This window comes from Macaca thibetana, chromosome 4 (assembly GCF_024542745.1).
Source record: "Macaca thibetana thibetana isolate TM-01 chromosome 4, ASM2454274v1, whole genome shotgun sequence".
Lineage (NCBI taxonomy): Eukaryota > Metazoa > Chordata > Mammalia > Primates > Cercopithecidae > Macaca > Macaca thibetana.
The window spans coordinates 35,083,825-35,108,672 of record NC_065581.1 but is presented as its reverse complement, the minus strand read 5'-3'; the positions used below and the strand labels follow the sequence as shown (position 1 = coordinate 35,108,672).

Here is a 24,848-nt window from a genome sequence, read left to right as displayed (position 1 = left end):
CGACAGTGCTTTCCCTGGTGTTCTAGCTAAATTTACATGATGCCTTTTTCTTAAGGAGTCACAGCATTCCTGTGAAGTTGTGTTTAGGGGAAGGGGAGGCAAAAACAATATAAATACTTGGTTTTAGAAGTCCAGGCAAAGAGCACACCCTCAAATTCAAGTGTGGCCTGTTTTAAATCATGTAGAACCATAAAAAGTAAAAGTTTAGAATCTTTGTGTCTAAGCTCTCTGGACATATGCTTAAGAGTGTGTTTCATTTAAGTAATTCCAGCTTTCTAAGGAAAAACTCTCTCTGTCCTTCTCTCTTTGCCCTTCAGAACCAGGAGAGGAAGCACAGGACGTATGTCTATGTGCTCATTGTCACTGAAGTGCTGGAAGACTGGGAAGACTCAGTTAACATTGGTAAGCCATCTTCAGACAGCCTGGAAAGGGCTCCTCACAACCAGCCCTTGCCATGCCACAGGTCATTACCAGAACCAGAAACAAGAGCTTACCAGGCTCAGTGGCTCACACCTATAACCCCAATACTTTGGAAGGCCAACACAGGAGGATCACCTGAGCCCAGGAGTTCAAGACCAGTCTGGGCAACCTAGTAAGACCTCATCTCTACAAAAATCAGAAGAATTAGCTGGGTGTGGTGGCACATGCCTGTGGTCCCAGCTTGTGGGACCTTGCGGGAGGCTGAGGCAGGAAGATCATTTGTGCTTGGGAGGTTGAGGTTACATTGAGCCATAATCATGCCACTGCACTCCAGCCTAGGCAACAGAGTGAAACTGTCTCAAAAACGAACAACAAAAAAAAAAACAAGAACTGGATAAAAAATAGAAATAATTGAGGGATGTGTATAATAAAACAAGCATGTACATTTTGAACCCGATAGTATTTTGAAATGTTTAAATGGAATCTGAAGTGAGTATATGGTCCACAAATAGAAGCATGACCCCTAAAAATAAGAAATGTTGCTTCTAAAATCAAACTGAGTCCTTCCCAAACGGGCTATACTTCTGCACCTCCTGAGCAGATACTGATTGAGGGCCTCCGCCATGCCAGGCTCACTGCTGGCCGTGGGGACCGTAAGTGAGAGCAGGACCCTGGTCTTGTTCCTATTGAGAAAATTGTTTGTTTGGTAGTGTGAGTCCCTCTAGAAATCATTTAGTAGATGCAGAATAGTGCAGGTAGTTTCTAGTTTTATTCTTATATGATATATCTACAATATATATTTTTATATTTTTCATGTTTTATATGAATATAAAAATGATAAAATTTATGAATTTTTTTTTTTTTTTTTTTTAAGGCGGAGTTTCACTCTTGTTTGCCCAGGCTGGAGTGCAATGGCACGATCACGGCTCACCGCAACCTCCGCCTCCCAGGTTCAAGCGATTCTCCTGCCTCAGCCTCCCTAGTAGCTGGGATTATAGGCATGTGCCACCACACCCAGCCAATTTTGTATTTTTAGTGGAGACGGGGTTTCTCCGTGTTGGTCAGGCTGGTCTCGAACTCCCAACCTCAGGTGATCCACCCTCCTCCGCCTCCCAAAGTGCTGGGATTACAGGCGTGAGCCGCCGCGCCCGGCTTATGAACTTTTATAAAAGGGTGCTGAGTGCACTCTTTAGGTACACCCAGCTTTCTCCCAAAGGAGTCATTTTCTTTTATCTCAGATGGCCATTATGTTTACATCTTTTGAACTATAAACTGTGGTGGTGCAAAGGTTGGTTCACGGTTTGATTATTTACCTCTGAAGGAAAGTATATTCTAGAAAGTAAAACACTAATTTCCGTTACAAATTGGCAGACAGATAAAATTTACTTGCCAACATTCTCCCTTTAATGTTAGTGTTTTCCTTGCTGCCATGCCCCTCACATTGTTACTCTGGGCAGTTCGTAGCCCTTTGGCTCTTGATGGCTTTGTATCTAGTAATAATGCAGGGTGCTCAAGGAAATAAATTCATTGTGGATATGCTGAAAACAGACTCCCTGACAGCTGTGCTAGCGCCAGAAAAGGAGACAGCAATGGATGTGTGGTGTGGCCCTATCCTCAGAGCACTCTGTCAGGCAGGAGTCACACACTTGTGATACTAACTTTTTTAGGTACCGTTGCTCTATTAATATTCAAACAAACCTTTCACCTTGTACTCCCACTTCTGATAATTGACCCTAATGAAATAATCTAAAATATGACAAGCCTATGGAGCCTTCCTTCAGATGATCTTACTACCATTTTTCTTACCGGTTAAAAATTGCATCTTAAATGTATAACTCAGTGAACGACAAATCAATGAATGACGTGTGTCTGATGGAATGTTATACAGCTGTTAAACACCATAGTTTAACACCACCTGGTGCAGTGGCTCACGCTTGTAATCCCAGCACTTTGGAAGGCTGAGAAAGGCAAATCACTTGAGGTCAGGAGTTCGAGACCAGCCTGGCCAATGTGGTGAAACCCCGTCTCTACTGAAAATGCAAAAATTAGCCAGGCGTGGTGGCACACACCTGTAATTTCAGCTACTCAGGAAGCTGAGGCAGGAGAATCGCTTGAACCCGGGAGGTGGGGGTTGCAGTGAGCCAAGAGTATGCCAATGCACTCCAGCTCGGGCAACAGATAAAGACTGTCTCAAAAAAAAAAAAAAAAGTCAATGTTAAAGAAAAGCTAATATTGGCAGGGATGTAGTGAGACTGACATCCTGACAGACACAAGCAGGACTCGGGATCAGTGTCGCCTTTCTGTAAAGCACTTTTGCAGTATAAATCAGGAGCCCTTGAAAGTTCAAAAGCTCTATTTTTGTAGTCCTTGTGCTAGATATCTTTCCCTAGATGGTTAAAAAGAAAGAAAAAATGGGGAACATTTTTTAAAAACAGGATTATTTATAATAATTAAAATCACTGGGCATGGTGGCTCATGCCTGTAATCCCAGCACTTTGGAAGGCTGAGGCAGGCAAATCACTTAAGGTCAGGAGTTCGAGACCAGCCTGGCCAACATACTGAAACCCCATCTCTACTAAAAATACAAAAATTAGCTGGTCGTGGTTGTGTACACCTGTAGTCCCAGCTACTTGGCGACTGAGGCAGGAGAATTGCTTGAACCCGGGAGGCAGAGATTGCAATGAGCTAATGGCACTGCACTCCAGCCTGCATGACAGAGTGAGACTCCGTCTCAATAAATAAACAAACAAAAATTAGCTGGGCATGGTTGTGGGTGCCTGTAATCCCAGCCACTTGGGAGGCTGAGGCATGAGAATCGCTTGAGCCTGGGAGGCAGAGGTTGCAGTGAGCCAGGATCACATTGCTGCACTCCAGCCTGGGTGACAGACTGAGACTCTGTCTCAATAATAATCACAGACAATTGATGTCCAGTGATGTGGAAATGGTTAAATGAATGATAGTACATCCATTCTAGATATTAAGATATAACGCAGCCATAAATGTCTGACCAAAAAAAGACAGGGTCTCACTCTGTTGTCCAGACTGGAGTACGGTGGATCACAGCCCACTGCAGCCTCAAACTCCTGGGCTCAAGCAGTCCTGCCTTAACCTTCCTAGCAAGGCAATGTCATATTTTTTTCATAACATAGATTGCTTAAGAAACAGTGTGACGTAGGATAGGCGTGGTGGCTCATGCCTGTAATTCCAAGTACTTTGGGAGGCTAAGGCAGGAGGATCACTTGAGGCCAGGAATTTGAGACCTCATTTACACAAAAAAAAAAAAAAAAAGAAGAAGAAGCAGGTGTGGCGTGTGCCTGTAGTCCTAGCTACTTGGAAGGCTGGGGCAGGAAGATTCCTCGTGTCTGGGAGCTTGAGTTTGCAGTGAACTATGATCATACCACTGCAATCCAGCCTGAGATCCTATCTCTGGGGAAAAAAAAAGAAAAAAGAAAAGAAAAAAGAATGTGAAGAAAAAAAGAACCAGTAACAAAAATTAAAAAGCAAATTCAGTAGTACATACTTTTAGCAGCCAGGTACTCTTCAGGTGCTTTGCATACTAATCGTCACAACAAACTTGTGAGATAGGCCCTATTTATTGTCTGTTTTATAGATGAGGAAAATGGAGCAGGAGCACAGCTATCTGAGGCTGCACAGCTCATTGGAGCCATTTATGTGATTGGAGCCCAGCACTTTGGCTTCAGAGTCCTTGTTCCTGACCATAACACTCTAGCAGAGCTGGTCAGGATTCGGAGCACCTGAAAGCATGATCCAATTTTAGTTATCTCAAGATTGTTTCTTTTTCAAGTATATGCAAAAAAGGCAATTGTGCTAGGGTATTGAGAGTGGTCTTCTCTGGTTTACAAAATTATGGGTACCTATTACTTTTATAAGAGAAAAAATATAAAGGATTTTAAAGCGTGGACTAGAAAAGAGTAAGAAAATAAACTGAAAAATAGAAGTGTGATTGTATTGAGATTGTTTTTTCTTATTTTAAAAAATATTTTCTGGCTGGGGGTGGTGGCTCACGCCTATAATCCCAGCACTTTGGGAGGCCGAGGTGGACAAATTACGAGGTCAGGAGATCGAGACCATCCTGGCTAACATGGTGAAACCCCATTTCTACTAAAAATACAAAAAATTAGCCAGGAGTGGTGACGAGCGCCTGCAGTCCCAGCTACTCGGGAGGCTGAGGCAGGAGAATGACATGAACCCGGGAGGCCACTGCACTCCAGCCTGGGCGACAGAGCAGGACTCCGTCTCTCTCTCTCTCTCTCTCTCTCTATATATATATATATGTAAAATTTTTTTTTCTATTATGTCAGTACATTCACTCTTAAAAGAAAACTTTTAAATAAATTAGTGATTACAAACCAGCCATCCTAGTAATTCTGGAAGCTGATGTTTGTGTTGATTTTCTTTTTCCCCCTGCTTGGATCAGGGTGTCACTCTGTCACCCTGCCGGAGTGCAGTGGCGCAATCACAGCTCACTGCAGCCTCAACTTCCCGGGCTAGGGTGATCCTCCTACCTCAGCCTCCTGGGTAGCTGGAACTACAGGCTTGTGCCACCATGCCCAGCTAATTTTTGTATTTTTTGTAGAGACAAGTTTGCCATGTTGCTCAGGCTGGTCTCAAACTCCTGGGCTCAAGCGATCCGCCCACCTTAGCCTCCCAAAGTGCTGGGATTATAGGCATGAGCCACCTCGTCAGGCCCTCATGTCAGTTTTTTACAAGAGATGGGGATGCTGCTGGGCTTTGATCCCTATGTATGTGCAAGCAAGGAAAGCTCAGAGACCCAGGAGGGCAGGAGGAAAACACTAGCCATAGTTCTCTCTGGAGGGCAGGTTTTACACAATTACTCTTAGCTCTTCAGTTTTCAGGTTTCTCGCCTATTTTCTACATTAGACATTTGTATAATATTTGAAGCATACGAAGTGCGCTTGAGTTACTTTTGTAAGGAAAAAAAGTATTAAGAAACATTGCTTTAACGTTTTCTACATTTTCTCAAAAGTTCTAGGCTCAGAGGCCGGGCGTGGTGGCTCACGCCTGTAATCCCAGCACTTTGGGAGGCCGAGGTGGGCGGATCACAAGGTCAGGAGATCGAGACCATGGTGAAACCCCGTCTCTACTAAAAATAGAAAAAAATTAGCCGGGCGCAGGGGCGGGCGCCTGTAGTCCCAGCTACTCGGGAGGCTGAGGCAGGAGAATGGCGTGAACCCGGGAGGCGGAGCTTGCAGTGAGCCGAGATTGTGCCACTGCACTCCAGCCTGGGCGACAGAGCGAGACTCCGTCTCAAAAAAAAAAAAAAAAAGTTCTAGGCTCAGAAACCTTATTGCTCTTGTACTAGTTTCTTTTCTCTCTGCCTCCACAGGAAGGAAGAGGGAATGGTTTAAAATAGAAGATGCCATAAAAGTGCTTCAGTATCACAAACCCGTGCAGGCATCATATTTTGAAACACTGAGGCAAGGCTACTCAGCCAACAATGGCACCCCAGTCGTGGCCACCACATACTCGGTTTCTGCTCAGAGCTCGATGTCAGGCATCAGATGACTGAAGACTTCCTGTAAGAGAAATGGAAATTGGAAACTAGACTGAAATGCAAATCTTCCCTCTCACCCTGGCTCTTTCCACTTCTCGTCACAGGCCTCTTCTTTCAAATAAGGCATGGTGGGCAGCAAAGAAAGGGTGTATTGATAATGTTGCTGTTTGGTGTTAAGTGATGGGGCTTTTTCTTCTCTTTTTATTGTGGGGTGGGGGTTGGGTGTGTAATTTGTAAGTACTTTTGTGCATGATCTGTCCCTCCCTCTTCCTACCCCTGCAGTCCTCTGAAGAGAGGCCAACAGCCTTCCCCTGCCTTGGATTCTGAAGTGTTCCTCTTTGTCTTATCCTAGCCCTGGCCAGACGTTTTCTTTGATTTTCAATTTTTTTTTATTAAAAGATACCAGTATAAGATGAAATCTTTCAAGAATTTGTCCTATAATATGCTGTACAGTTCAGTAGAGTGGTCACTTCCACTGCAGGATACATTTATCTACACATTATATATCGGACATATAATATGTAAATAAATGACTTGTAGAAAGAGAAATTTGTTTAATTTTTCAAGATTTTTTTCTCTTTTAATTTGGGCATTTCTGGAATTGAGAGCCTCACAATTAATATACCTTTTCGTTTTTGATGCTAGTGGCTGGGCAGGTTGCCCTGTCCTCTCTCTATTTCCCAGTCGTTGACTGTAGGTATGGGAAGTGTTTAGCTACCTTCATAGTGCTCCCAGGACTCATGGCCTTTCCTTCTTTAAGCTGTATTTCCATACCAAGAAAGAAACAGGAAGAAACCTTTATTTTATTATTATTTTTTTAACCAAGCTAGGAACAAATGTCTCAGCCCAGATCTGTAAAAACAATGATAGAAATTGAATTCTGCCCCACATGTTGACAGTAGGGTTTGAACTGGATTCTTGAGATTGCTTATCTAAAAAACTGGAGCATCAGGTACCATTTCTGTCCTGCTGGTTTGGAATCTTTTCCGTAATGCTACTTATTACCGACAACGACCTCTCTTTGTGTCCGTATATGCCTTACACCGTGCTGACCTGGATATTGTCCTTGTGCTCTGAAGCATCCAACTGTACTTTGCAGGTGCATCAATGTAGTCCCGTCCCCGAACTGGGTAACCGTGTTCCTGAAAAGTACACTGGGGAAATTCACCTGCTTGCTTGTCTTTGTAATGGCACGACACTTGTGATTGCACCATGAAGCATGCTCAGAGCTATTAAACTGGTCTCCCATCTCCCACCAGGATATGAAAGGTCCATATGGGAAGCCACGTAATCACTTATTACAGTGGTTACATAATACACTGGCTCACTGCAGAGTTTTGTTGTTTTTTGATACAGGTTTCGTGCTGGCTTCATTTGCCAATTGTGTTGTTTAGTTCGGAAGTAAGAGGGTCTTGAGATTGAGGGATAGGGAGGAGTACACTGACTGATCCCTGGCTTAGAACAAGAGATTATCTCTGTACCCCAGTGTCATCTCCTTAGCCAAGATGTGAAATTAAAATCGTAGTTCTCCTTATTTAAAAATTCTAATAAAGCACTCAAACTTTGAAAAACTTTTACTTTTCCCTCCTACTAAAAGAAATGTATGTACCTCATAGGCCTGTGTCATTTAGTGTTCAGCACTTTTGGGAACATCAGTTGGTGAACTTTAAATTTTGTTGTCTACTCACCAGGCATGGTGGCTCACACCTGTAATCCCAGCACTTTGGGAGGCCAAGGCAGGCGGATCATCTGAGGTCAGAGGTTTGAGACCAGCCTGGCCAACATAGTGAAACCCCTGTCTCTACTAAAAATATAAAAATTAACTGGGCGTGGTGGGCGCCTATAATCCTAGCTACTTGTGAGACTGAGGCGAGATAATCGCTTGAACCCGGGAGGCAGAGGTTGCAGTGAGCCGAGATTGCACCACTGTCGTCCTGGCTGGGCAACAAGAGTGAAACTCCATCTCAAAAAAGAAAAAAAAAATTGCTGTGTACTCTTAGTTTACATCCTCTCTCCCAATCTTGAAACACAGAGCCAAAGAGCAGTTGTATTCTTGGGATACCATGATACCTCTGGGAAAGGAATTATATCCCCAAGGAGAGGTCCCATTGGAGAAGAACACCACTGTGGAACTTGAGTCTGAATGCCAACTTCCTATTCACATATCCTTCTTAAAAACGAACACACTGTTTCTTATCCTGACCTAGAGCATTCTAAAGTTCTGTTCAAATAAAGAGCAAAATAAAGTAGATTTAACCAAATGCTAAGTGGAATTCAAGAAACACATTCTTCCAGATAAATACTACCTTTATGGTATGGATTTGAAAGTCCTTTGCAGGAAAACAGTCAATACTCTTTAAAAAAAGGAACTGCAGGGCCGGGCATAGTGGTTCACACCTGTAATCCCAGCACTTTGGGAGGCCAAGGCAGGTGGGTCGCTTGAGGACAGGAGTTTGAGACCAGCCTGGCCAACATGGCAAAACCCTGTCTCTACTCAAATACAAAAATTAGCTGGACGTGATGGTGCACGCCTGTAATCCCAGCTACTTGGGAGGCTGAGGCATGAGAATCACTTAAACCTTCCTGGGAGGCGGAGGTTGCAGTGAGTCAAGATCACGCCACTGCACTCCAGCCTAGGTGACAGATCGAGACTCTGTGTCAATAAATAAATTAGAAAATAAAACAGACCTGCAGTGCTAACAGTAATGTATACATTTGTTAATGGTCTGAGTGTGTTTTGACTGGGCTAGTGTAATAATATACTACCCTGAAAGGGCAGTTTTGATTGTTGTTGGTGTCTTTGGGTCAGGAAAGTGAACTGTGCCAACAAGTATTTTTCAGTGACATGAATGGATTCCTGTTAATGCAATTAACTGAGACACTGTGCTTATGCTTTCTTAACTGACAAAAAGAGGCTTTGTCCAACATCAGAATTGTTGAAACTGGTGCTGTTTTCTGTTGCATTGGGATTCTGATGATCGGGGATTTTCCCTCCCTGGCACTGTAAACACCATGGCCGTCTTTACTGAGAATATCATCACAGTCCTTTAGTGATACATTAGTTAGACCCATGGTTGCAATACCTTTATCTCCCCAAAGAAAAGAATCAAAAGAAAGCACAAAAACTACCCTGTTTGCAGAATATTTCATTGACATTGATTTGTCATTAATTCTACCAGTGCTGACCTCATTCAGACTTGGTAGAAACAGATTCCTATGTTTAGGGCAGATCCCTAGCCTCTTGCTCACAGTGAATTTGCATGTCCTAGATTCTGGTTATTGCTAGAGCATCCATTAAAGTCTACCAAACTCAGGACAGAAAAAGATAGCAGTGGATTTAAAAAATTTTTTAGTTTATAAATTACAATCATTGGGGAAACACTAGTAAGGTCATGTGGTCTTTTGGACCAGGATTTTCTCCTCTCTTCTGTCTCTCTGTGTGTGTATATATATATGTGTATGTGTGTGTGTGTGTGTGTGTGTGTGTGTGTGTGTGTGTGTGTGTGTAGGAGGACAGAAGGGCTACCAGGAGGTGTCAACCATGTTAGATTTTCTGTAGCCTTCCAGAAACAGTGCAGCCCATGAAACAGGAATCTTAATTTTCCTCATTGCAAATATAACAGGATGGAACAGTTAGTGAATTGACTGTTTTGTTTTTGCAAGTGTCCACCACTCCATCCGCCCTGCATAGAGAGGGCTCTCTCACTGCTAGGTCTAGGCTGAGCCATCTGGAAGGATCAGAGGGTGTGGGAGTATCACTGCCTCTCAGGCTGCAGAAGGTCTCGAGGGTGGTGTCACAGCAGGATTTCCACCTTCTGCATTGTGCTGCACAGCCCCATGGAACGTGAGGCACTTGAGGCCTTGCTTCTTGCAGCCTCTGGGGAGCAGAGTAGGTCACTGCCCTCTGGGAGTGTTTTGCAGTAGTTTTGTAAATGTGTTGCTACATAGTCAAGTTCCTTTGTGGCAAAGAAATATTTTGTTTTGATATTAGGAGCCAGCCCATGTATTGTCTCTTAGGCTTGCTTGCTTAGAAGAAAAAAGTCACCCTCTGTGGTTTTTAAAAGAAGAAAAAAATTCTGTGCCAATCCGTTCCTCCCCCTGCTCCTTCCCTTTTCTCTACATACAGTGCTCATTGGGGGCTCCTGCTAAACCTTCTTAACCAGAGAAGTAATAGGTACTTGTTAGACCTGAGTGTACGTTTCACATGTTATCCTTCACCTATTTCTCATTTCATCTAGTACTTTCTTAATGCCTTTGTTGGAGTCCCCATCCTCATCTTTAAAAAAAAAAAAAAAAAAAAAAACAGCTGAGCCTAAGCCACATGCACATTTTTTAGTTCACAAAAAGGATTTAATAGCCACATTGTGATTTTTGCCACAACTGTGTGTGATTTTAATATTCTCTAATATCAAGGGTGGATTTAGAATTAAAGGAAATACCTGGAGAAATCACAGTGGGATGAATTTTTGCTTTAAGAGAAATGAGAGTTGGCTGTAATTGATAATACAGCTTTATCCTAGTCTCATCTGCATTTCAGAAAATAACCCTCATCTTTACAAAACATAGGACACTTGTGAGACAGTTAACTCAAGCAGCTATGGGGAGGGAGGACATTATTGAACGGTGATTAAATAATGCAGATGGCCCTTCTGTTTCTTAAAGACGGTGGATAGAGGTCAGACTGCCCAGTTGAGGCAGCAGGCATTTATTCGGAGTCCTGTTGGATAGAGCCTGTCTCCTCGAGGCTGCAGAGGCTTCCAGGATGTGGAGCTGTGCATGTTAGTGACTCAGCCTTGCCTTCATCAGGGCACCCACCTAACTTGGAGCAAGTGGGAGAGGACCCCAGAGTCATCCTCTGTGCTGTTTGGTGAGTTTTGCAGCGGAGACTTCACCATCCAGGAGAGCTGTGTTTCTGTGTCACTTGGAATATCACCTAAAAATGAAACACTTGATATTTTAAGGTATTAAAACAAAAAAAAGTGAATTGGGGAGCATTGGCTGCAATCCCTAAAAGATACTGTTATCTGTGCAACCTGATATCTCAAGTATCAGGTTGACTTGAGATCACCACAGGTCCTGGGAGCCCAGAGAGTTTAGGCATGCTGTCCTTTGGAGGCCAGCAGCCTTTCACAAACCCTGCCTCTAAAAGGGTGGTTTCACATTTGACCATGTTTTTGCATTAGCCTCAGAAACTCTTGTCTTTAGCTGATAACCTTTGAGGGATGTGAGAAGCCTAGTTGGAGCATCTGAGAAAATGATACCTCTCACCTTCAAATTAATCAAATAGTTTGTCCTCCTAGTCCCCTTATAAATTAATAAATGGAGGACCGGGCACGGTGGTTCACGCCTGTAATCCCAGCACTTTGGGAGGCCAAGGCGGGTGGATCACGAGGTCAGGAGTTCAAGACCAGCCTGACCAGTATGGTGAAACCCCGTCTCTACTAAAAATAGCAAAATTAGCCAGGTGTGGTGACACACTCCTATAGTCCCAGCTACTCGGGAGGCTGAGGCAGGAGAATCGCTTGAACCTGGGAGGCAGATGTTGCAGTGAGCCGAGATCCCGCCACTGCACTCCAGCCTAGGCGACAGAGCAAGACTCTCTCTCAAAAAAAAAAAAAAAAAAATTAATAGGAAGAGAATCCCATTTTGTGATGATTTGGGCACACTACTTGAGCTGAGGCTAGCAGTCATGTGATTTTGGCTGTCTCTGACCTGAAGCTTTTGAAGTAAGAGTTATGTCTCTTCCCTGAAGCTTTGTTTACGGTGATAATTTGGTGAGTTTGAGCTTGTCTTAGAAAATAAGACTGTCCACCTGGGGAGGGGAGCTTATAGGGAACCCATGTTAACTCAGAATGCTGAAGAAAGTGCTTTTAGCCAAAAAAGTAAGATTACTACCTAGAAGGTAGAAAGAAGTCATTGCTTCTGTTCCTCCAGCAGTCAGTTGTTTAATAACTCTAGGTTTCCTTTCGTTTTTATCCCCAGTTCTTACTACTAAAACTTATTTGACTTCCTATCAGGAAGCAGACAAAAAAAGCGCCATTTAAAACCCTGGATGGAGGCTTTAAAGGATACACAAACAGCAGCATTGTCATTTTGTTCATCACCATTTTGATGTGCTACCCATTCTTCCACCCTCCCTTTCCTGCCCCCAAGCCTCCCAGCCAGGCCAGATGTGAAGATTATATTAATCACTGATTCAGAGAACATTAATTCTTGTCTGGATTAATTATCTACTAAATTGCTTATTATCTGTGACTACCTTGCAGAGAATATCTCAACAGTGCAGTAAATTAGCTCTCCTAGACTTGAGCTTCCAGCCAGGCATTTAGATCACTCTTAAGCCTTTGTGGAATTCTGAGGGAAAAAAGCAAGATGCCTCAATGCCAATGCTGGGCCTTAAGACTCTACTCCCCTCCCTGTAGGGTGGGGCAAGTGGCTCAGTTTTGGAAAATCATTTTGCCAGTAAGATTGCCTGTGAATCCCTTTTAAGAAGTCGTCCTGATCTGAGCCTGTCTTCCTGAGCACTTTGGTGCTAAATTGAAAATGGTAAGCTAAAGCAGTGACAGATCCACATAGCCTCTTTAACCTCTTTATTGTCTTGCCAAAAAAAAAAGTTTCTCAGGTTAAACCTTGGTCTTTAACCTCCCTTTGTTGTGGAGAAAATGTGTCACTAATCAGTGGTCCAAAGGATATCTAGCTTTGGTTACTCAGTTCCTGCAGCATAACAGATACGACTTATGCCAGGGAAGGTAGCGGCTGATTATGGAGACACCCAGGAGCAGGAATAAGAAGGGATAGGTCTGTTCTACATAGAACCTCCCCAGATCTGAAGTTAAGTCTTGGAGAGTTTCCAAAGTGCTGAAGTAAAAAGGAGACTTGGAGGGCCTTTGCTTAATGAACAAGAGGCTTGTGTCCTCCCAAGAACATGGAGTTCAGAAGGGAGTAACAGGTACCTAAGCTATATAGCTCACAGACTGAAACCTGCCCGCTCACCCCATCCCTGGTGACTGAGAGCATTTTTGCTCAGAATTTTCTAAGAGGACTCTCCCTTCAGAAATCCAATTTGCTACCAGAATTTTGTTTAGACTCTGAGAATCTCACCCTTTCACTTCCATCTGTGAATGGACATAGATGTGTTGCTCAGGGATCAGAAACATCAGAGTCTAGGGCCCAGTGGCATGGTGTTGCATTAATAGTTAGAAAAGTGATTGGTCAACTCTACTGTAAAAGAAGTAAATAGTACAGTTTTGTAAATGTCAGGTCTGTTCTATTGTTTTATGATCTGAAGACTATCAAACTGGTTGATAATCAAAGAAAAGGTTGGTGGTTAGAATAAGTAAAATTTCAGTTAGAAAGATAGCTTACCAGTTTTCCCTGTGCTTAATTAAGGAAATCAAGAGTATTTCAGGATGTTGAGAACTGTTGTAAAATGGAATTGAAGTGTCTCTCACCTTCTTAGGTGTATCAGAGAGAGGAAGTGGAAGGACAGTAGTAGCATCTTCATACTTACTTTTGCCAGCCCAGCCTCCATTTCAAAGACTTTGTCTTCCATCCTATCCAATGACGTGGTCAGGGATGGGCTCTGAGGTGGCAGTGAGGCCCCACCTTGGTTTGCTCAGCTGTGATGTGTAGTCTCCACACAGCTTAAGGGTTTTTAAGGAGTTTTCTCACAGGATTACCTCCACTCCACTCATCTACCATCAGCATCAGAAAGGTTAACATCCCTGGGACCATTCCACTTACAAAAGAGATGAACTAGTGTGCTTTCTCCCCTTTTCCAGGTGTGCCATCCATATACAGTCTCCTCTTGGCCAGGTTCAACAAGTGTTTCCAGGGAACCCTGTGACTTGAGCCTAAGTAGCCAAAATGTATTGAGTTTACATTTTTCCAGAGGACAAAAGTATTTCTTGTCCCTTTTCCCTCATGCTCATATGTTTTAGCTGAGGCTTAAAAGGCCAAGTTGAGTAATGTCTCTGGAACTGAGACAGAGCCAGGGACCCATGTACCCAGGGACCAGTCCCCTGGGGAATCACACAGTGGCTCAGACTAGACTGCTCTGTCCCACCAGAACTCTGCTGCTGTTCATTTCCATCAGGACCACCCAGGAAAGCAAGTAAGTTGGCCTTCTCATCATTCGATCACCTAATCTCTTGGGCTGCAGGATGACAGCATATATAGATCTCCTGTTTAGACAGTGTGTTCATAATTGTAGAAAGGGATAGAAAATGGAACCACCAAGAGGCTGCGTCATTTTTGAAGAGGATGGCAAGGATGACCCCAAATGAGCTCAACAAAACTGGGAATCCAAGGAATGGTGCTTGTAGGGAAAGAGAGGTCAGTTTTGGTCCTTAAACCTCTTGGCACCTGGTGTGGGTTATAAAACAAGGAGCTGGAGTAAAATTGTCCTTACCTCCAATCCAAATGCTGTCCAGGATTTGGGAGCTACCCAACCTGTGGGTATATGGTGTTGGTTTCCATTTTTTGTTTGCGTGTTTCCAAAACAATCTTGCTTGGTACTGCATGGAAAGTTCAAGCTTTTCTTCTTGCCCGCTCAGGACCACCTGTCTGGGCTGGCCTCTTCCCCGTGTCTTCACAGCGTTCCTAAGGAAGATTTTTGCAGCGCTCTCTGGAGCTGAGGGGAGTGGAATTTGGTCCAGAGAAGGCGGAAGGAAATAGTTTTCCTGTTTCCTTTTCTCGAGGCAGATGTTCTCAGGCTTCCTTCACACCTTCTTCCCATGGGTGCGGCTGGCAGTACAGTCAGGTTGTGGAGGAGGGCTCAGAAGAAAGGGGCACTGGTTCAGCCCCAGGTTTGGTCTGAGACAGGCACACAGCAGATACTATCCCACCTTCCTCTCTTAAGAACAGGCCAGCCACACATATAACCCTTTCCCTACTTTACTAATATGTCCCTTATGTGGTATCAGCAACAGAGGACAGGCAGACTTACCCCCTGCCATCTGGAGAGAATGTTGTTACTACCCGTAAAACTTGACCACCCCCATATCCCACTCCTTTTTGTAAAAACAAATGCTTAAACCTGTGAGCCTGCCATTCCTTTCTATGTGTTAATCAGTTTCCTTCCATTTGAGCTGTGTGGGAGGGAAGGGCATTGAAACTGTAGATTGTAATCTTGTGCCAACCAATAAAAACCAGTATTTCACACATATCCCTTTTAGTGTCTGGTGTCTTCTTTCCAGAGGTTTCCCTTGAGTCCTTCATGTCAGTCTTTTGGTTTCCCCCACTCCTCTGCTGGATTCTTGGGAATTGCCCTAGAGGTCAAGGGTGATCCCATGGAAGATTTGGTGTGCAGGGCATTCAGGTGAGAAATGCAGTGGAGAAGCCAGAGGCTATTAAAATCAGCATGTTGTTGTATCTTGCCATCCTTGCAACCAGGTGCCCAGAGAGAGCCCTGGTTAGACGGTCAGTGCCCAGTGCTGAGGAGAGGGCCTGTCCCCCTTAGCCAGGGAGGCTTTCTAGGGGGCGCAAAGGAGCTGGAATGGGAAAGAGGTGAGCCACTTTCAGAATAAGGAAGCGTCGCAAGAAGTTGCCTTCCTCTGTGTGGGGTGGAATCAGGAAGGGTGGAGCCATTTTTGAAGTTGTGTAGTGGTAGGGCTTGCAGGCAGAGAATGGGTGAGTGTCTTCAGTGGGAGAGCAGCATTAAGTGAGCTCTGTCCCCTGGTCCCAAAATGGAAGGAACAGTTTGAGCTGTAATGGAAAATAAAGTCTGATGAGATCAAATTATGGAAAACCACAGAAGCCAGTCCAGAGAGTTTGGTTTTATGCATGGGCGTGTTCCTGAACAGGGCAGTCATGTGGTATCAACCATGTCTGAGGAGGAGCCAGCAGGAGAGTTTGGAGTGGAACAGTCTGGAAGCCGTTGTGATACCATGCAAGGAGTGCACTGGAAATGCAGTGGGGGATATAGAAACAAGAATGAACAGCATATCACACAGAAACACCCATCCGCCAAGACAAGCTGGCTTCTCTAGGATGGGACTTTGTTGGCATCACCACTGGTCAAGTATTTTAAGCCAAGAAACCTGATGGGGTCAGTGGAAGAGAGTCGCTTCCAGGAACAAGACTCACACAAATCTAACTCGTAAGAGACTAATGTATATGCCCAGGTGCTAATCGGTTCATTTATATGATGGTAAACATCAAAGTTACCTGGTTTGTGTACTGGCTGGCTGTATGGGAGGCCAAAACTAGGCAGAAGGTGGGTTACTGAGCAATAATAATAACCTGTTGACCATTCTACCACAGGACGAATTCCCTTTCAGTTGGTCAGAGAACTCTCCCCCTAAAATTCTGATTCTGCAGGCTTCCTTTGTCCATTCCATGATGATCACCCTTCATTCCTCCATCAAAGGATTCTTCCTTTTGCCAGATTTAGTGTGTATGATGAGGCTATGAGCTCATACATGCTGATACAGGTGATGTACTCAGGAAACCACCAACTGGCCACCTCTAATTGGGATTTGAGTGTTCTGGAAACTCCCCACTCGCCCATGTCAGATCATTATGGACCATTCTAAAGCTGATCCATCATCACATTGACTACATGATTCTATTTCATTTGCAGAGGGTAAATTGCAAAGTTCAGGATTACCTTTCTGCAGCCTAGTCTTCCAATGGCCTGCAGGACTTGTGGCTAGAGAGAAAGAACTCTAAAGAGACACCCCAAAACTTCGGACATGGGTGGAGAGAGAAAAATCAGCCCTGAGGACACCATTGCAGCCCCTGTCATTGTGGGGACCAGCATTGCACTTCCTCCATCCTTTGTTGACATGCCGGGTGGTAGCACTGACCATCTAGGCCAGTTTGAGTTGGTAGAATAACTGCTCATCCCTAGTCGGGGTGGCTTCCATCTCTGGACACCTGATAACTGTTCCAAGAAAGCCTGGTGTTACAAGCCATGGCTTTGCTTGCTTTCTGGTTTCCAACAGATTGAGGCTGTGAAGGGTTTATTTTATATCCTTGATCTTGTGACACCAAGCTAACATCTCAACATCTGAGGATGTAGCCATGAGGTTCCATGTGCTATGTTCTGAATACCAGCAATGTGCTAAACCTAGGACACACAGTCCTCACAGAGGCACCTGCTTGGGTGACAGATGGCATGAAATGGGAGAGGTGACAACCTGGGAAAAGTAAGTCTCGTGGGGGGGGTGAAGTAGAAAGGACCAATATCAGAGAGAGCTCAGGTGGGAGGACCATGGAAGGATGAGATGGAGATAAGAAATTGAGAAAAGGGAAGAAGGACAGTCATCCAAAGGCTACCTGCTGTAATAGAAGATACAAATGTTGGGAATTAGCCCAGGATGCAGGTCTCTGCTCCCCTGCTGACAAGCTCTTTGATCTTGAACAAATTACCATCCCTGCTCCCTCCTGTTCAGTGGGGGAGAAGTCTACTTCGCAGGATTATTGTGTTAAATAAGTGAAGGAGTGTGTGTGACACCAAAGTCAGGGTGTGATTATCAAATGGTGGCACCTCTTTGGAAATGCCAAGGCCTGTGCTGAGTTCACTAAATAAGACACAAAGTCACTACAGACGCAAGTAATCACAATGCAAAGCGATACATGCAATACAAGAAGCCCGAGGGAGTGCCTAACTCCTCAAAGGAGGCATCGTCTGAGAGGATCCATGAGGGATGCGTGGGATCCCAGCGTGAAGGGACAGCATGTTCGAAGGCAGAGCACTGTGTTCAGGGAACATGATAGGGATAGTGGGCAGGGAGGAGGGAGAGGCAGGTGGTGCCATGGGAAAGGTTAGCTGGGGTCAGGTGGCTTAGCAGGCTGTGTTTGAACTTTACTCTGCATGCCTGGGAAGCCAACAATGTTTTTAACAGAACAGTGACTACATCAGGTTGGGCATTTGGGGAAGATGATACTATCTACTCAGTGTTTCTTGTGTTCCTGGCCAGGTGGTGTTCACTGTTTTACACTTAAGTCTTTGCAGTCCTATGAGGCATAGGTCATGGTAAAGGAAATGGAGGCTTAGGGAAGCTAACTGTTTTCTAAAAGACCTAGACAAACTTGTCTAAAAACCACAGGGTAAAGCACCAAGGATGTCTAAGACAATTTGGAGAAACTGCCAGGGAAAACACAGGACTACAATGGAAGTCCTATGTTCAATCAGTATCAAGACTTAATATAAAGGTACAGTAACTAAATGTGATAAATGGAATAGCTGGATAGAAATAGAAGTGAATTAGACAATAAAAGTGAGCAGGGGACCAAAACACAGACCTGTGCATACATGGGAATATGGTAGGAGCCAGAGGAACCATGCACCTGAGTGGGGAAAGGAAGAGATCTTTAGCAAGTGGTGTTGGGACTATCAATTAACCAAACAGGAAAAAATGATATAGCGGCCAGGCACAGTGGCTCACACCCGTAATCCCAGTGCTTTGGGAGGCAGAGGCAGGAGGATTGCTTGGGCCCAGAAGCAGGGGGCTACAGTGAGCTATGATTGCACTAGTGCACTCCAGCCTAGGACACAGAGGGAGACCTGACAAAAAAAAAAAAAAAGGCACAGTGGCTCACGCCTGTAATCCTAGCACTTTGGGAGGCCAGATCACCTGAGGTCAGGAATTCAAGAGCAGTCCGGCCAACATGGTTAAACCCCATCTCTACGAAAAATACGAAAATTAGCTGGGCATGGTGGTGGGTGCCTGTAATTCCAGCTACTCATGAGACTGAGGCAGGAGAATCGCTTGAACCTGGAAGGCGGAGGTTGCAGTGAGCCGAGATCACGCCACTGCACTCTAACCTGGGCAACAGAGCAAGACTCCGTCTAAAAAAAAAAAAAAAAAAATCCCTACCTCACACACCATATGAAAATAAATTCACGAATATGAAAAAAGACTCATAAAAACGTTTAGGAGAAAATGTGGAAGTTAAGTAACATATCCAAGGTAATAGAAGAACTGCAGTTCAACATGGGGGTCTGGCTCGCCAGAACCTGCCCACTTGGCAGTTCTTTCTTGGTCACTTCAGACTGTAAGAAGGACCAGGGCAAGGATAAATTGAAGGTGGGGAGGGGCGAATGAGGGCAGGATGTGCACCTGGTCCCTACACACCTCACAGGAAGGGTTGCAAGGGAGGCAGAGGGAGGGACTTCCTCATGACATCGCCATCACTCAATAAACAGGCACTGGTGATGGGCCTAGATGCTGACAGGGTTCTTGTGTGAGAGAGACCATCAGGTACTCCACAAACATCTATTGAGGGCAGATGGGTGGTCATTATGCTTAGGTAGGTGTGAAGAGGATGCAGATAAAGCAATAGCAGTGAATCCTTGCATGATAGAGCAGGAAGGATTTTAGGGATCATCTAGTCCAATCCTCTGTTTCACAGATTTAGAAATAGACACAATGAGAAGGGATTTCACTAGTATTCTAGTTTGGAACTCTAAGTGAAAAATACAGATCACTGGCCATGCTGTAAATAGCTGCTCTGTTTCTGTTGACATGAAAATCTTTTTTAAAAAATGGTTATCCTGGCTGGGCATGGTGGCTCACACCTGTAATCCCAGCACTTCAGGAGGCCAAGGCAGGTGGATCATTTGAGCTTGGGAGTTTGAGACCAGCTTGGCCAACATGGCAAAATCCCATCTCTACTAAAAATACAAAAAAATTAGCAGGGTGTGGTGGTGCATGCCTGTAATCTCAGCTACTCGGGAGGCTGAGACACGAGAATTGCTTGAACCCAGGAGGCGGAGGTTGCAGTGAGCCAAGATCGCACCACTGCACTCCAGCCTGGAAGCCAGAGTGAGACTCTGTCTCCAAAAAAAGGGTTATCCCACTCTGGCCACCAAACTCTATCAGCCAGTGCCACATCAAGACCCATGCCCGTGACTTCATCACTCATTCACCATTAATTACTCCATCTTTCTTGTCCCCATGTTCTTCCAGTGTAGTCTCCCTCAGAATCCCAGACCTGAATTAATCCATCTTATTTTATTTTATTTTATTTTTTTCTGAGATGAAGTCTCGCTCTGTCACCAGGCTGGAGGGTAGTGGCGCAATCTTGGCTTACTGCATCTCCTCCTCCTGGGTTCAAGCAGTTCTCCTGCCTCAGCCTCCTGAGTAGCTGGGACTACGGGCGCATGCCACCACAGCCAGCTAATTTTTGTATTTTTAGTGGAGACAGGCTTTCCACCATGTTGGCCAGGATGGTTTTGATCTCTTGACCTCGTGATCCGCCCGCCTCGGCCTCCCAAAGTGCTGGGATAATCCATCCATTTTCATCCCCTCCTATGTGAGAGCTGAGCCTGCCCAGAGAAAACCATATATACCATGGGGTCACTATGGGTTCATGTCTCCCCTCCACTCCACCTCCAGTGCTTCCCATCAATAGCCAGTGACTATCACATTGACAAGTCCAAAGGTCACTTATCAGTTCTCATCTGACCACTGGCCCCCAAATCCTGTGGTGTCCTTGGCAATATTTCTTGTTCTCTTCCTACCCATAGCTTTTAGGTGAGGTTCCACCTCCTTAGATTAGTACCCAATACCTTTTGTGAGTTGGCCCCTGCCCACCTCACCAGACTAATTTCTTGCCACTGTCTCATCCTTGTTTTCCCCTGGCCTCATAGAACTTCTTACAGTTCTCCAAATGCATGCTACACCATCACACTGTTTCACAATTCACATGTTCTGTACCCTCCTTTGGGAAAGATCTCTGGGATACTTCTTCCTATGCTGGACTGTGTGTCTGCTTGGACATGCCCCTGTTCTGAAGGTGCCTTCTGAAGGAAGGAAAGAGATTTCTCCATTGTGGTATCCAGCTAAGTGATGCAGAGCAGGTACCCTGGAAATGAAATATGGGTTGGAACAAGCAAAGAGCCAAATGACATTTTGGGGATGTCTGCCGCACAAGAAATGTGTGCCAGTGTCACCGGGTCCCCTCAACCCCCTCCCTCCACATACCCCTTCACTTCCCCCAAACCCTGGAAGCAAATGCAAGGTTCCCTGGGACCCGGTGCCAGAGACGTTTGGAGCAGGTGGAGGAGGTGGGGAGAGCCAGGTAAAGAGGCTCTTCCCTTTGGGGCAAGGGTGACATTCAAATAGTGTGGCACTCACTGACCAGTCAGAACAAACACGCGATGGAGGCTTCTCCTCTGAGGCCCCTTCCCCAGGTTTCTCTTCCTGCCTTGAGTCTGGAGGGCAAGGGAGTAGGAAGAAGAGGTGCTTTTCTAGGATAAGGAAACCCTCAGTTCCTGCTGCTCCTCTTAGCTCAGCTCAGCAGCCTGTGAACTCTCCCAGACCTGGGGCAAGAGCTAATGGGAGGCTGGTCACTTCCTGCCAGGCTTGTGCCCGGGCAGAGGAAGCCAAGTTTGGGTGAGCCTGGAAAGGAGGAGAAGAAGACGGGAAGTTTGGGGGGCTTGCAGTTTATGGGGTGGAGTTGAGGAAAATTTGTTTTGCTTGGGGCAAACTCCATCTGAGGAAGTTGAGTGGACCAATTATAAGAGCTAATATTATTTTCTAATGTTTTTCAACTTATAAAACACTCTCCCATCAATTCAGACCATTCCTTGAACACCTACTACCTGCACAGGCCCAGGACCCAGACCTTCACATCTACCTTGAGGGGCAGGTACTTCCATCCCCGCCTCGCTGCAGAGGCAGCTGAAGCCTGCAGGGAGCTGGAGGACAGGAGGGAAAATCAGTTGAATGTGGAGCAGGATGGGAAGGTGAAGGAAGCTGGGGACGGAGAACAAATATCTTGCAAGTCAGGCCTCTGGTGTTCTCAGGGGCTGGTCAGTGAGGGGTTCTCTCCGTTGAATCTTCAGGACTCACTCAGTCCCTGCTCACTTGTCCCTTGCGGGTATGCAGGCCCGGCATGGGCACCTCTTCCTCCCTCCCCCTAGCCTGGGCCCTGCCCAGCCCCGCTGACCCCTTACCTCAGAGTGGGGTGGGAGCCCAAGGCCGACCTGGCCCCAGGTCCAGCCTCCCACAGGAGACCAACAGGCTTCTTACTGGCTGAGATGGTGGGAAAACCGCTCGAGCGAAGGCAGGAAAGTGGGAAAACACGGGCTGCACAAGGAACACCAAGTGATTTCACAAAGAAGTGAGTCAGTGTAGGGAAAAGCCTGGAAGGAGGCGCCCCTGGGGTCAGGACACCGTGGGCTGGCCTGGCAAGGCTGGGCCTGTGCAACAAAATGGCAGGCAGGAAGAGTCCGCGGGCAGCCTCAGCTCTTCTTCCTTACTGTGTCCGCCCCTTCCCAGTCCTTGGAGCTTGGTCTGTGGAGTCGTCAGTCATTCATTCCACTATTTAATTTTTAAAAGACTCTTTAAGAAACAATTTTTTTGGCCAGGCTCAGTGGCTCACACCTGCAGTCCTAGCACTTTGGGAGGCCGAGGTGGGAGGATGGCTGGAGCCCAGGAGTTAAAGACCACCCTGGGCAACAAACTGAGACTCCTTTTCTACTAAAAATAAAAACCTGGCCAGGCATGGTGGTACGGGCCTGTAATCCCAGCTACTTGGGAGGCTGAGGCAGGAAGATCCCTTGAGCCCAGGAGTTCGAGGCTGCGGTAAGCTATGATGGTGCCACTGGGTGACAAAATGAGACCCTGTCTCTAAAAAAAATTTTTTTAATTAAAATTAATTAATTAGGCCGGGCGCGGTGGCTCAAGCCTGTAATCCCAGCACTTTGGGAGGCCGAGACGGGCGGATCACGAGGTCGGGAGATCGAGACCATCCTGGCTAACACGGTGAAACCCCGTCTCTACTAAAAAAATACAAAAAACTAGCCGGGCGAGGTGGTGGGCGCCTGTAGTCCCAGCTACTCGGGAGGCTGAGGCAGGAGAATGGCGTGAACCCGGCAGGCGGAGCTTGCAGTGAGCTGAGATCCGGCCACTGCACTCCAGCCTGGGCGACAGAGCGAGACTCCGTCTCAAAAAAAAAAAAAATTAATTAATTAATTAAAATATTCAAAATAAATTTAAAATAATTTTAGGACAGGCACAGTGTCTCATTCTAGCACTTTGGGAGGCCAAGGCAAGAGAATTGCTTGAGCCCAGGATTTTGAGACCAGCTGGGACTAAAGGCACATGTCACCGCGCTCTGCTAATTTTTTTTTTTTTTTAAGTGGAGATGGGGGGTGTCACTATTTTGCCCAGGTTAATCTCCTGTTTCCTAGCTCAGGCAGTCCTCTTGCTTGGTGTCACAAAATAATGGAATTATAGGCATGAGCCACCCCACCCGACTTTAAAAGGCATTCTTTATTATTATTATTATTTTTTTTTTTGAGACAGAGTTTCGCTCTTGTCACCCAGGCTGGAGTGCAATGGCATGATCTCGGCTCACTGCAACCTCCACCTCCCAGGTTCAAGTGATTCTCCTGCCTCAGCCTCCTGAGTAGCTGGGATTACAGGTGCCCGCCACCACACCCAGCTAACTTTTGTATTTTTCGTGGAGAGGGGGTTTCACCATGTTGGCCAGGCTGATCTCGAACTCCTGACCTCAGGTGATCTGCCTGCCTTGGCCTCCCAAAGAGCTAGGATTACAGGTGTGAGCCACTGCTCCCGACCTCTTTATCACATTTTTTTAAAAGTTGTATTGAGGCCGGGCACGGTGGCTCACGCCTGTAATCCCAGTACTTTGGGAGGCCAAGGCGGGTGGATCACAAGGTCAGGAGTTCGAGACCAACCTGGCCAACATGGTGAAACCATCTCTACTAAAAAACACAAAAATTAACCAGGCATGGTGGCTAACGCCTGTAATCCTAGCTACTCGGGAGGCTGAGGCAGGAGAATCGCTTGAACCCAGGAGGCAGAGGTTGCAGTGAGCCAAGATTGTATGACTGCACTCCAGCCTGGGAGACAGAGTGAGACTCCATCTCAAAAAAAAAAAAAAAAAAAAGTATTGAGCTATAGAGCTATAATTAACATACAATAAGCTGCACATATTTAAAATGCATAATTTGAAAGGTCATGACATGTTTGCCTATGAAACTATCACTGCAACCAAGATAATGTACATATCCATCACTGCCAAAAGTTTCTTTGTGCCCCTTTGTGCCCTCTCCCCTGGCCCTTGGCCCCCTAACCCCAGGCAAACACTAATCTGCTTTCTGTCACATTACATGAGTTTGCAAGTTCTAGAGTTTTCTATAAATGGAATCATACATAATAAATGTTGTATATGTTGTGAGGTATAGAGCCAAATTGATTTTTTTCCATGTAGATATCCAATTATTCAACACCATTTGCTGAAATCCTTTTATTCCTAGTTTGCTGATTTTTCAATCATAAAAGGGTGTTGAATGGTCAAATGCATTTTTTGGCATCCATTGAGATGATCATGGCTGGCACAGTGACCCACGCATGTAATCCCAGCAGTTTGGGAGGCCAAGGCTGGAGGATTGCTTGAGCCCAAGTTCAAGATCAGCCTAAGCAACATAGTGAGACCCCCTATCTCTACAAAACATTTTTTTAAAACAGTTAGCTGGGCATGGTGGTGTGCACTTGTAGTCTCAGCTACTTAGCAGGCTGAGGCGGGAGGATCACTTGAGCCCAGGAAGCTGATGCTGCAGTGAGCCATGATCATGCTACATCATCCCACTGCACTCCAGCCTGGGCGACAGGCGAGATTTTGTCTCAAACATAAATAATATAATATTTTTATTAAAAAAGAGATGATCATGTGGACAGTCTTGTTTCCCACCGTCACACTGCCTGCGCTCACCCTTGCCAGGTGGCATGGAGTACCCTGACCCCACTACTCACTACCCTTGGAGCCTCCAGTCACTTAGTACCTTAATCTCAGTGTCCCTAGCTTCAAAATGGAGATAATGACAGCTACCTCATAAAGATTATTAGTAGATTGAAAGAAATAACATACATGGGATATGTTATTGTCTCACTGTCCTATTAATGTGGTGTAT

The 24,848-nt window shown here is 45.5% G+C and overlaps 1 protein-coding gene across 1 annotated transcript in view; it reads left to right on the top strand.

The window, feature by feature from the left end:
• Positions 1-15,120, top strand: part of NUDT3 (nudix hydrolase 3) — a 120,148-nt gene extending 105,028 nt beyond the window's left edge. The window contains exons 4-5 of the mRNA XM_050787848.1: positions 318-402; positions 5,789-15,120. Of these exons, the coding sequence (XP_050643805.1) occupies positions 318-402; positions 5,789-5,967 (264 nt within the window). The 3' untranslated portion in view covers positions 5,968-15,120. The remainder of the gene's footprint in view (positions 1-317; positions 403-5,788) is intronic.
• Positions 15,121-24,848: the final 9,728 nt, after the last annotated feature.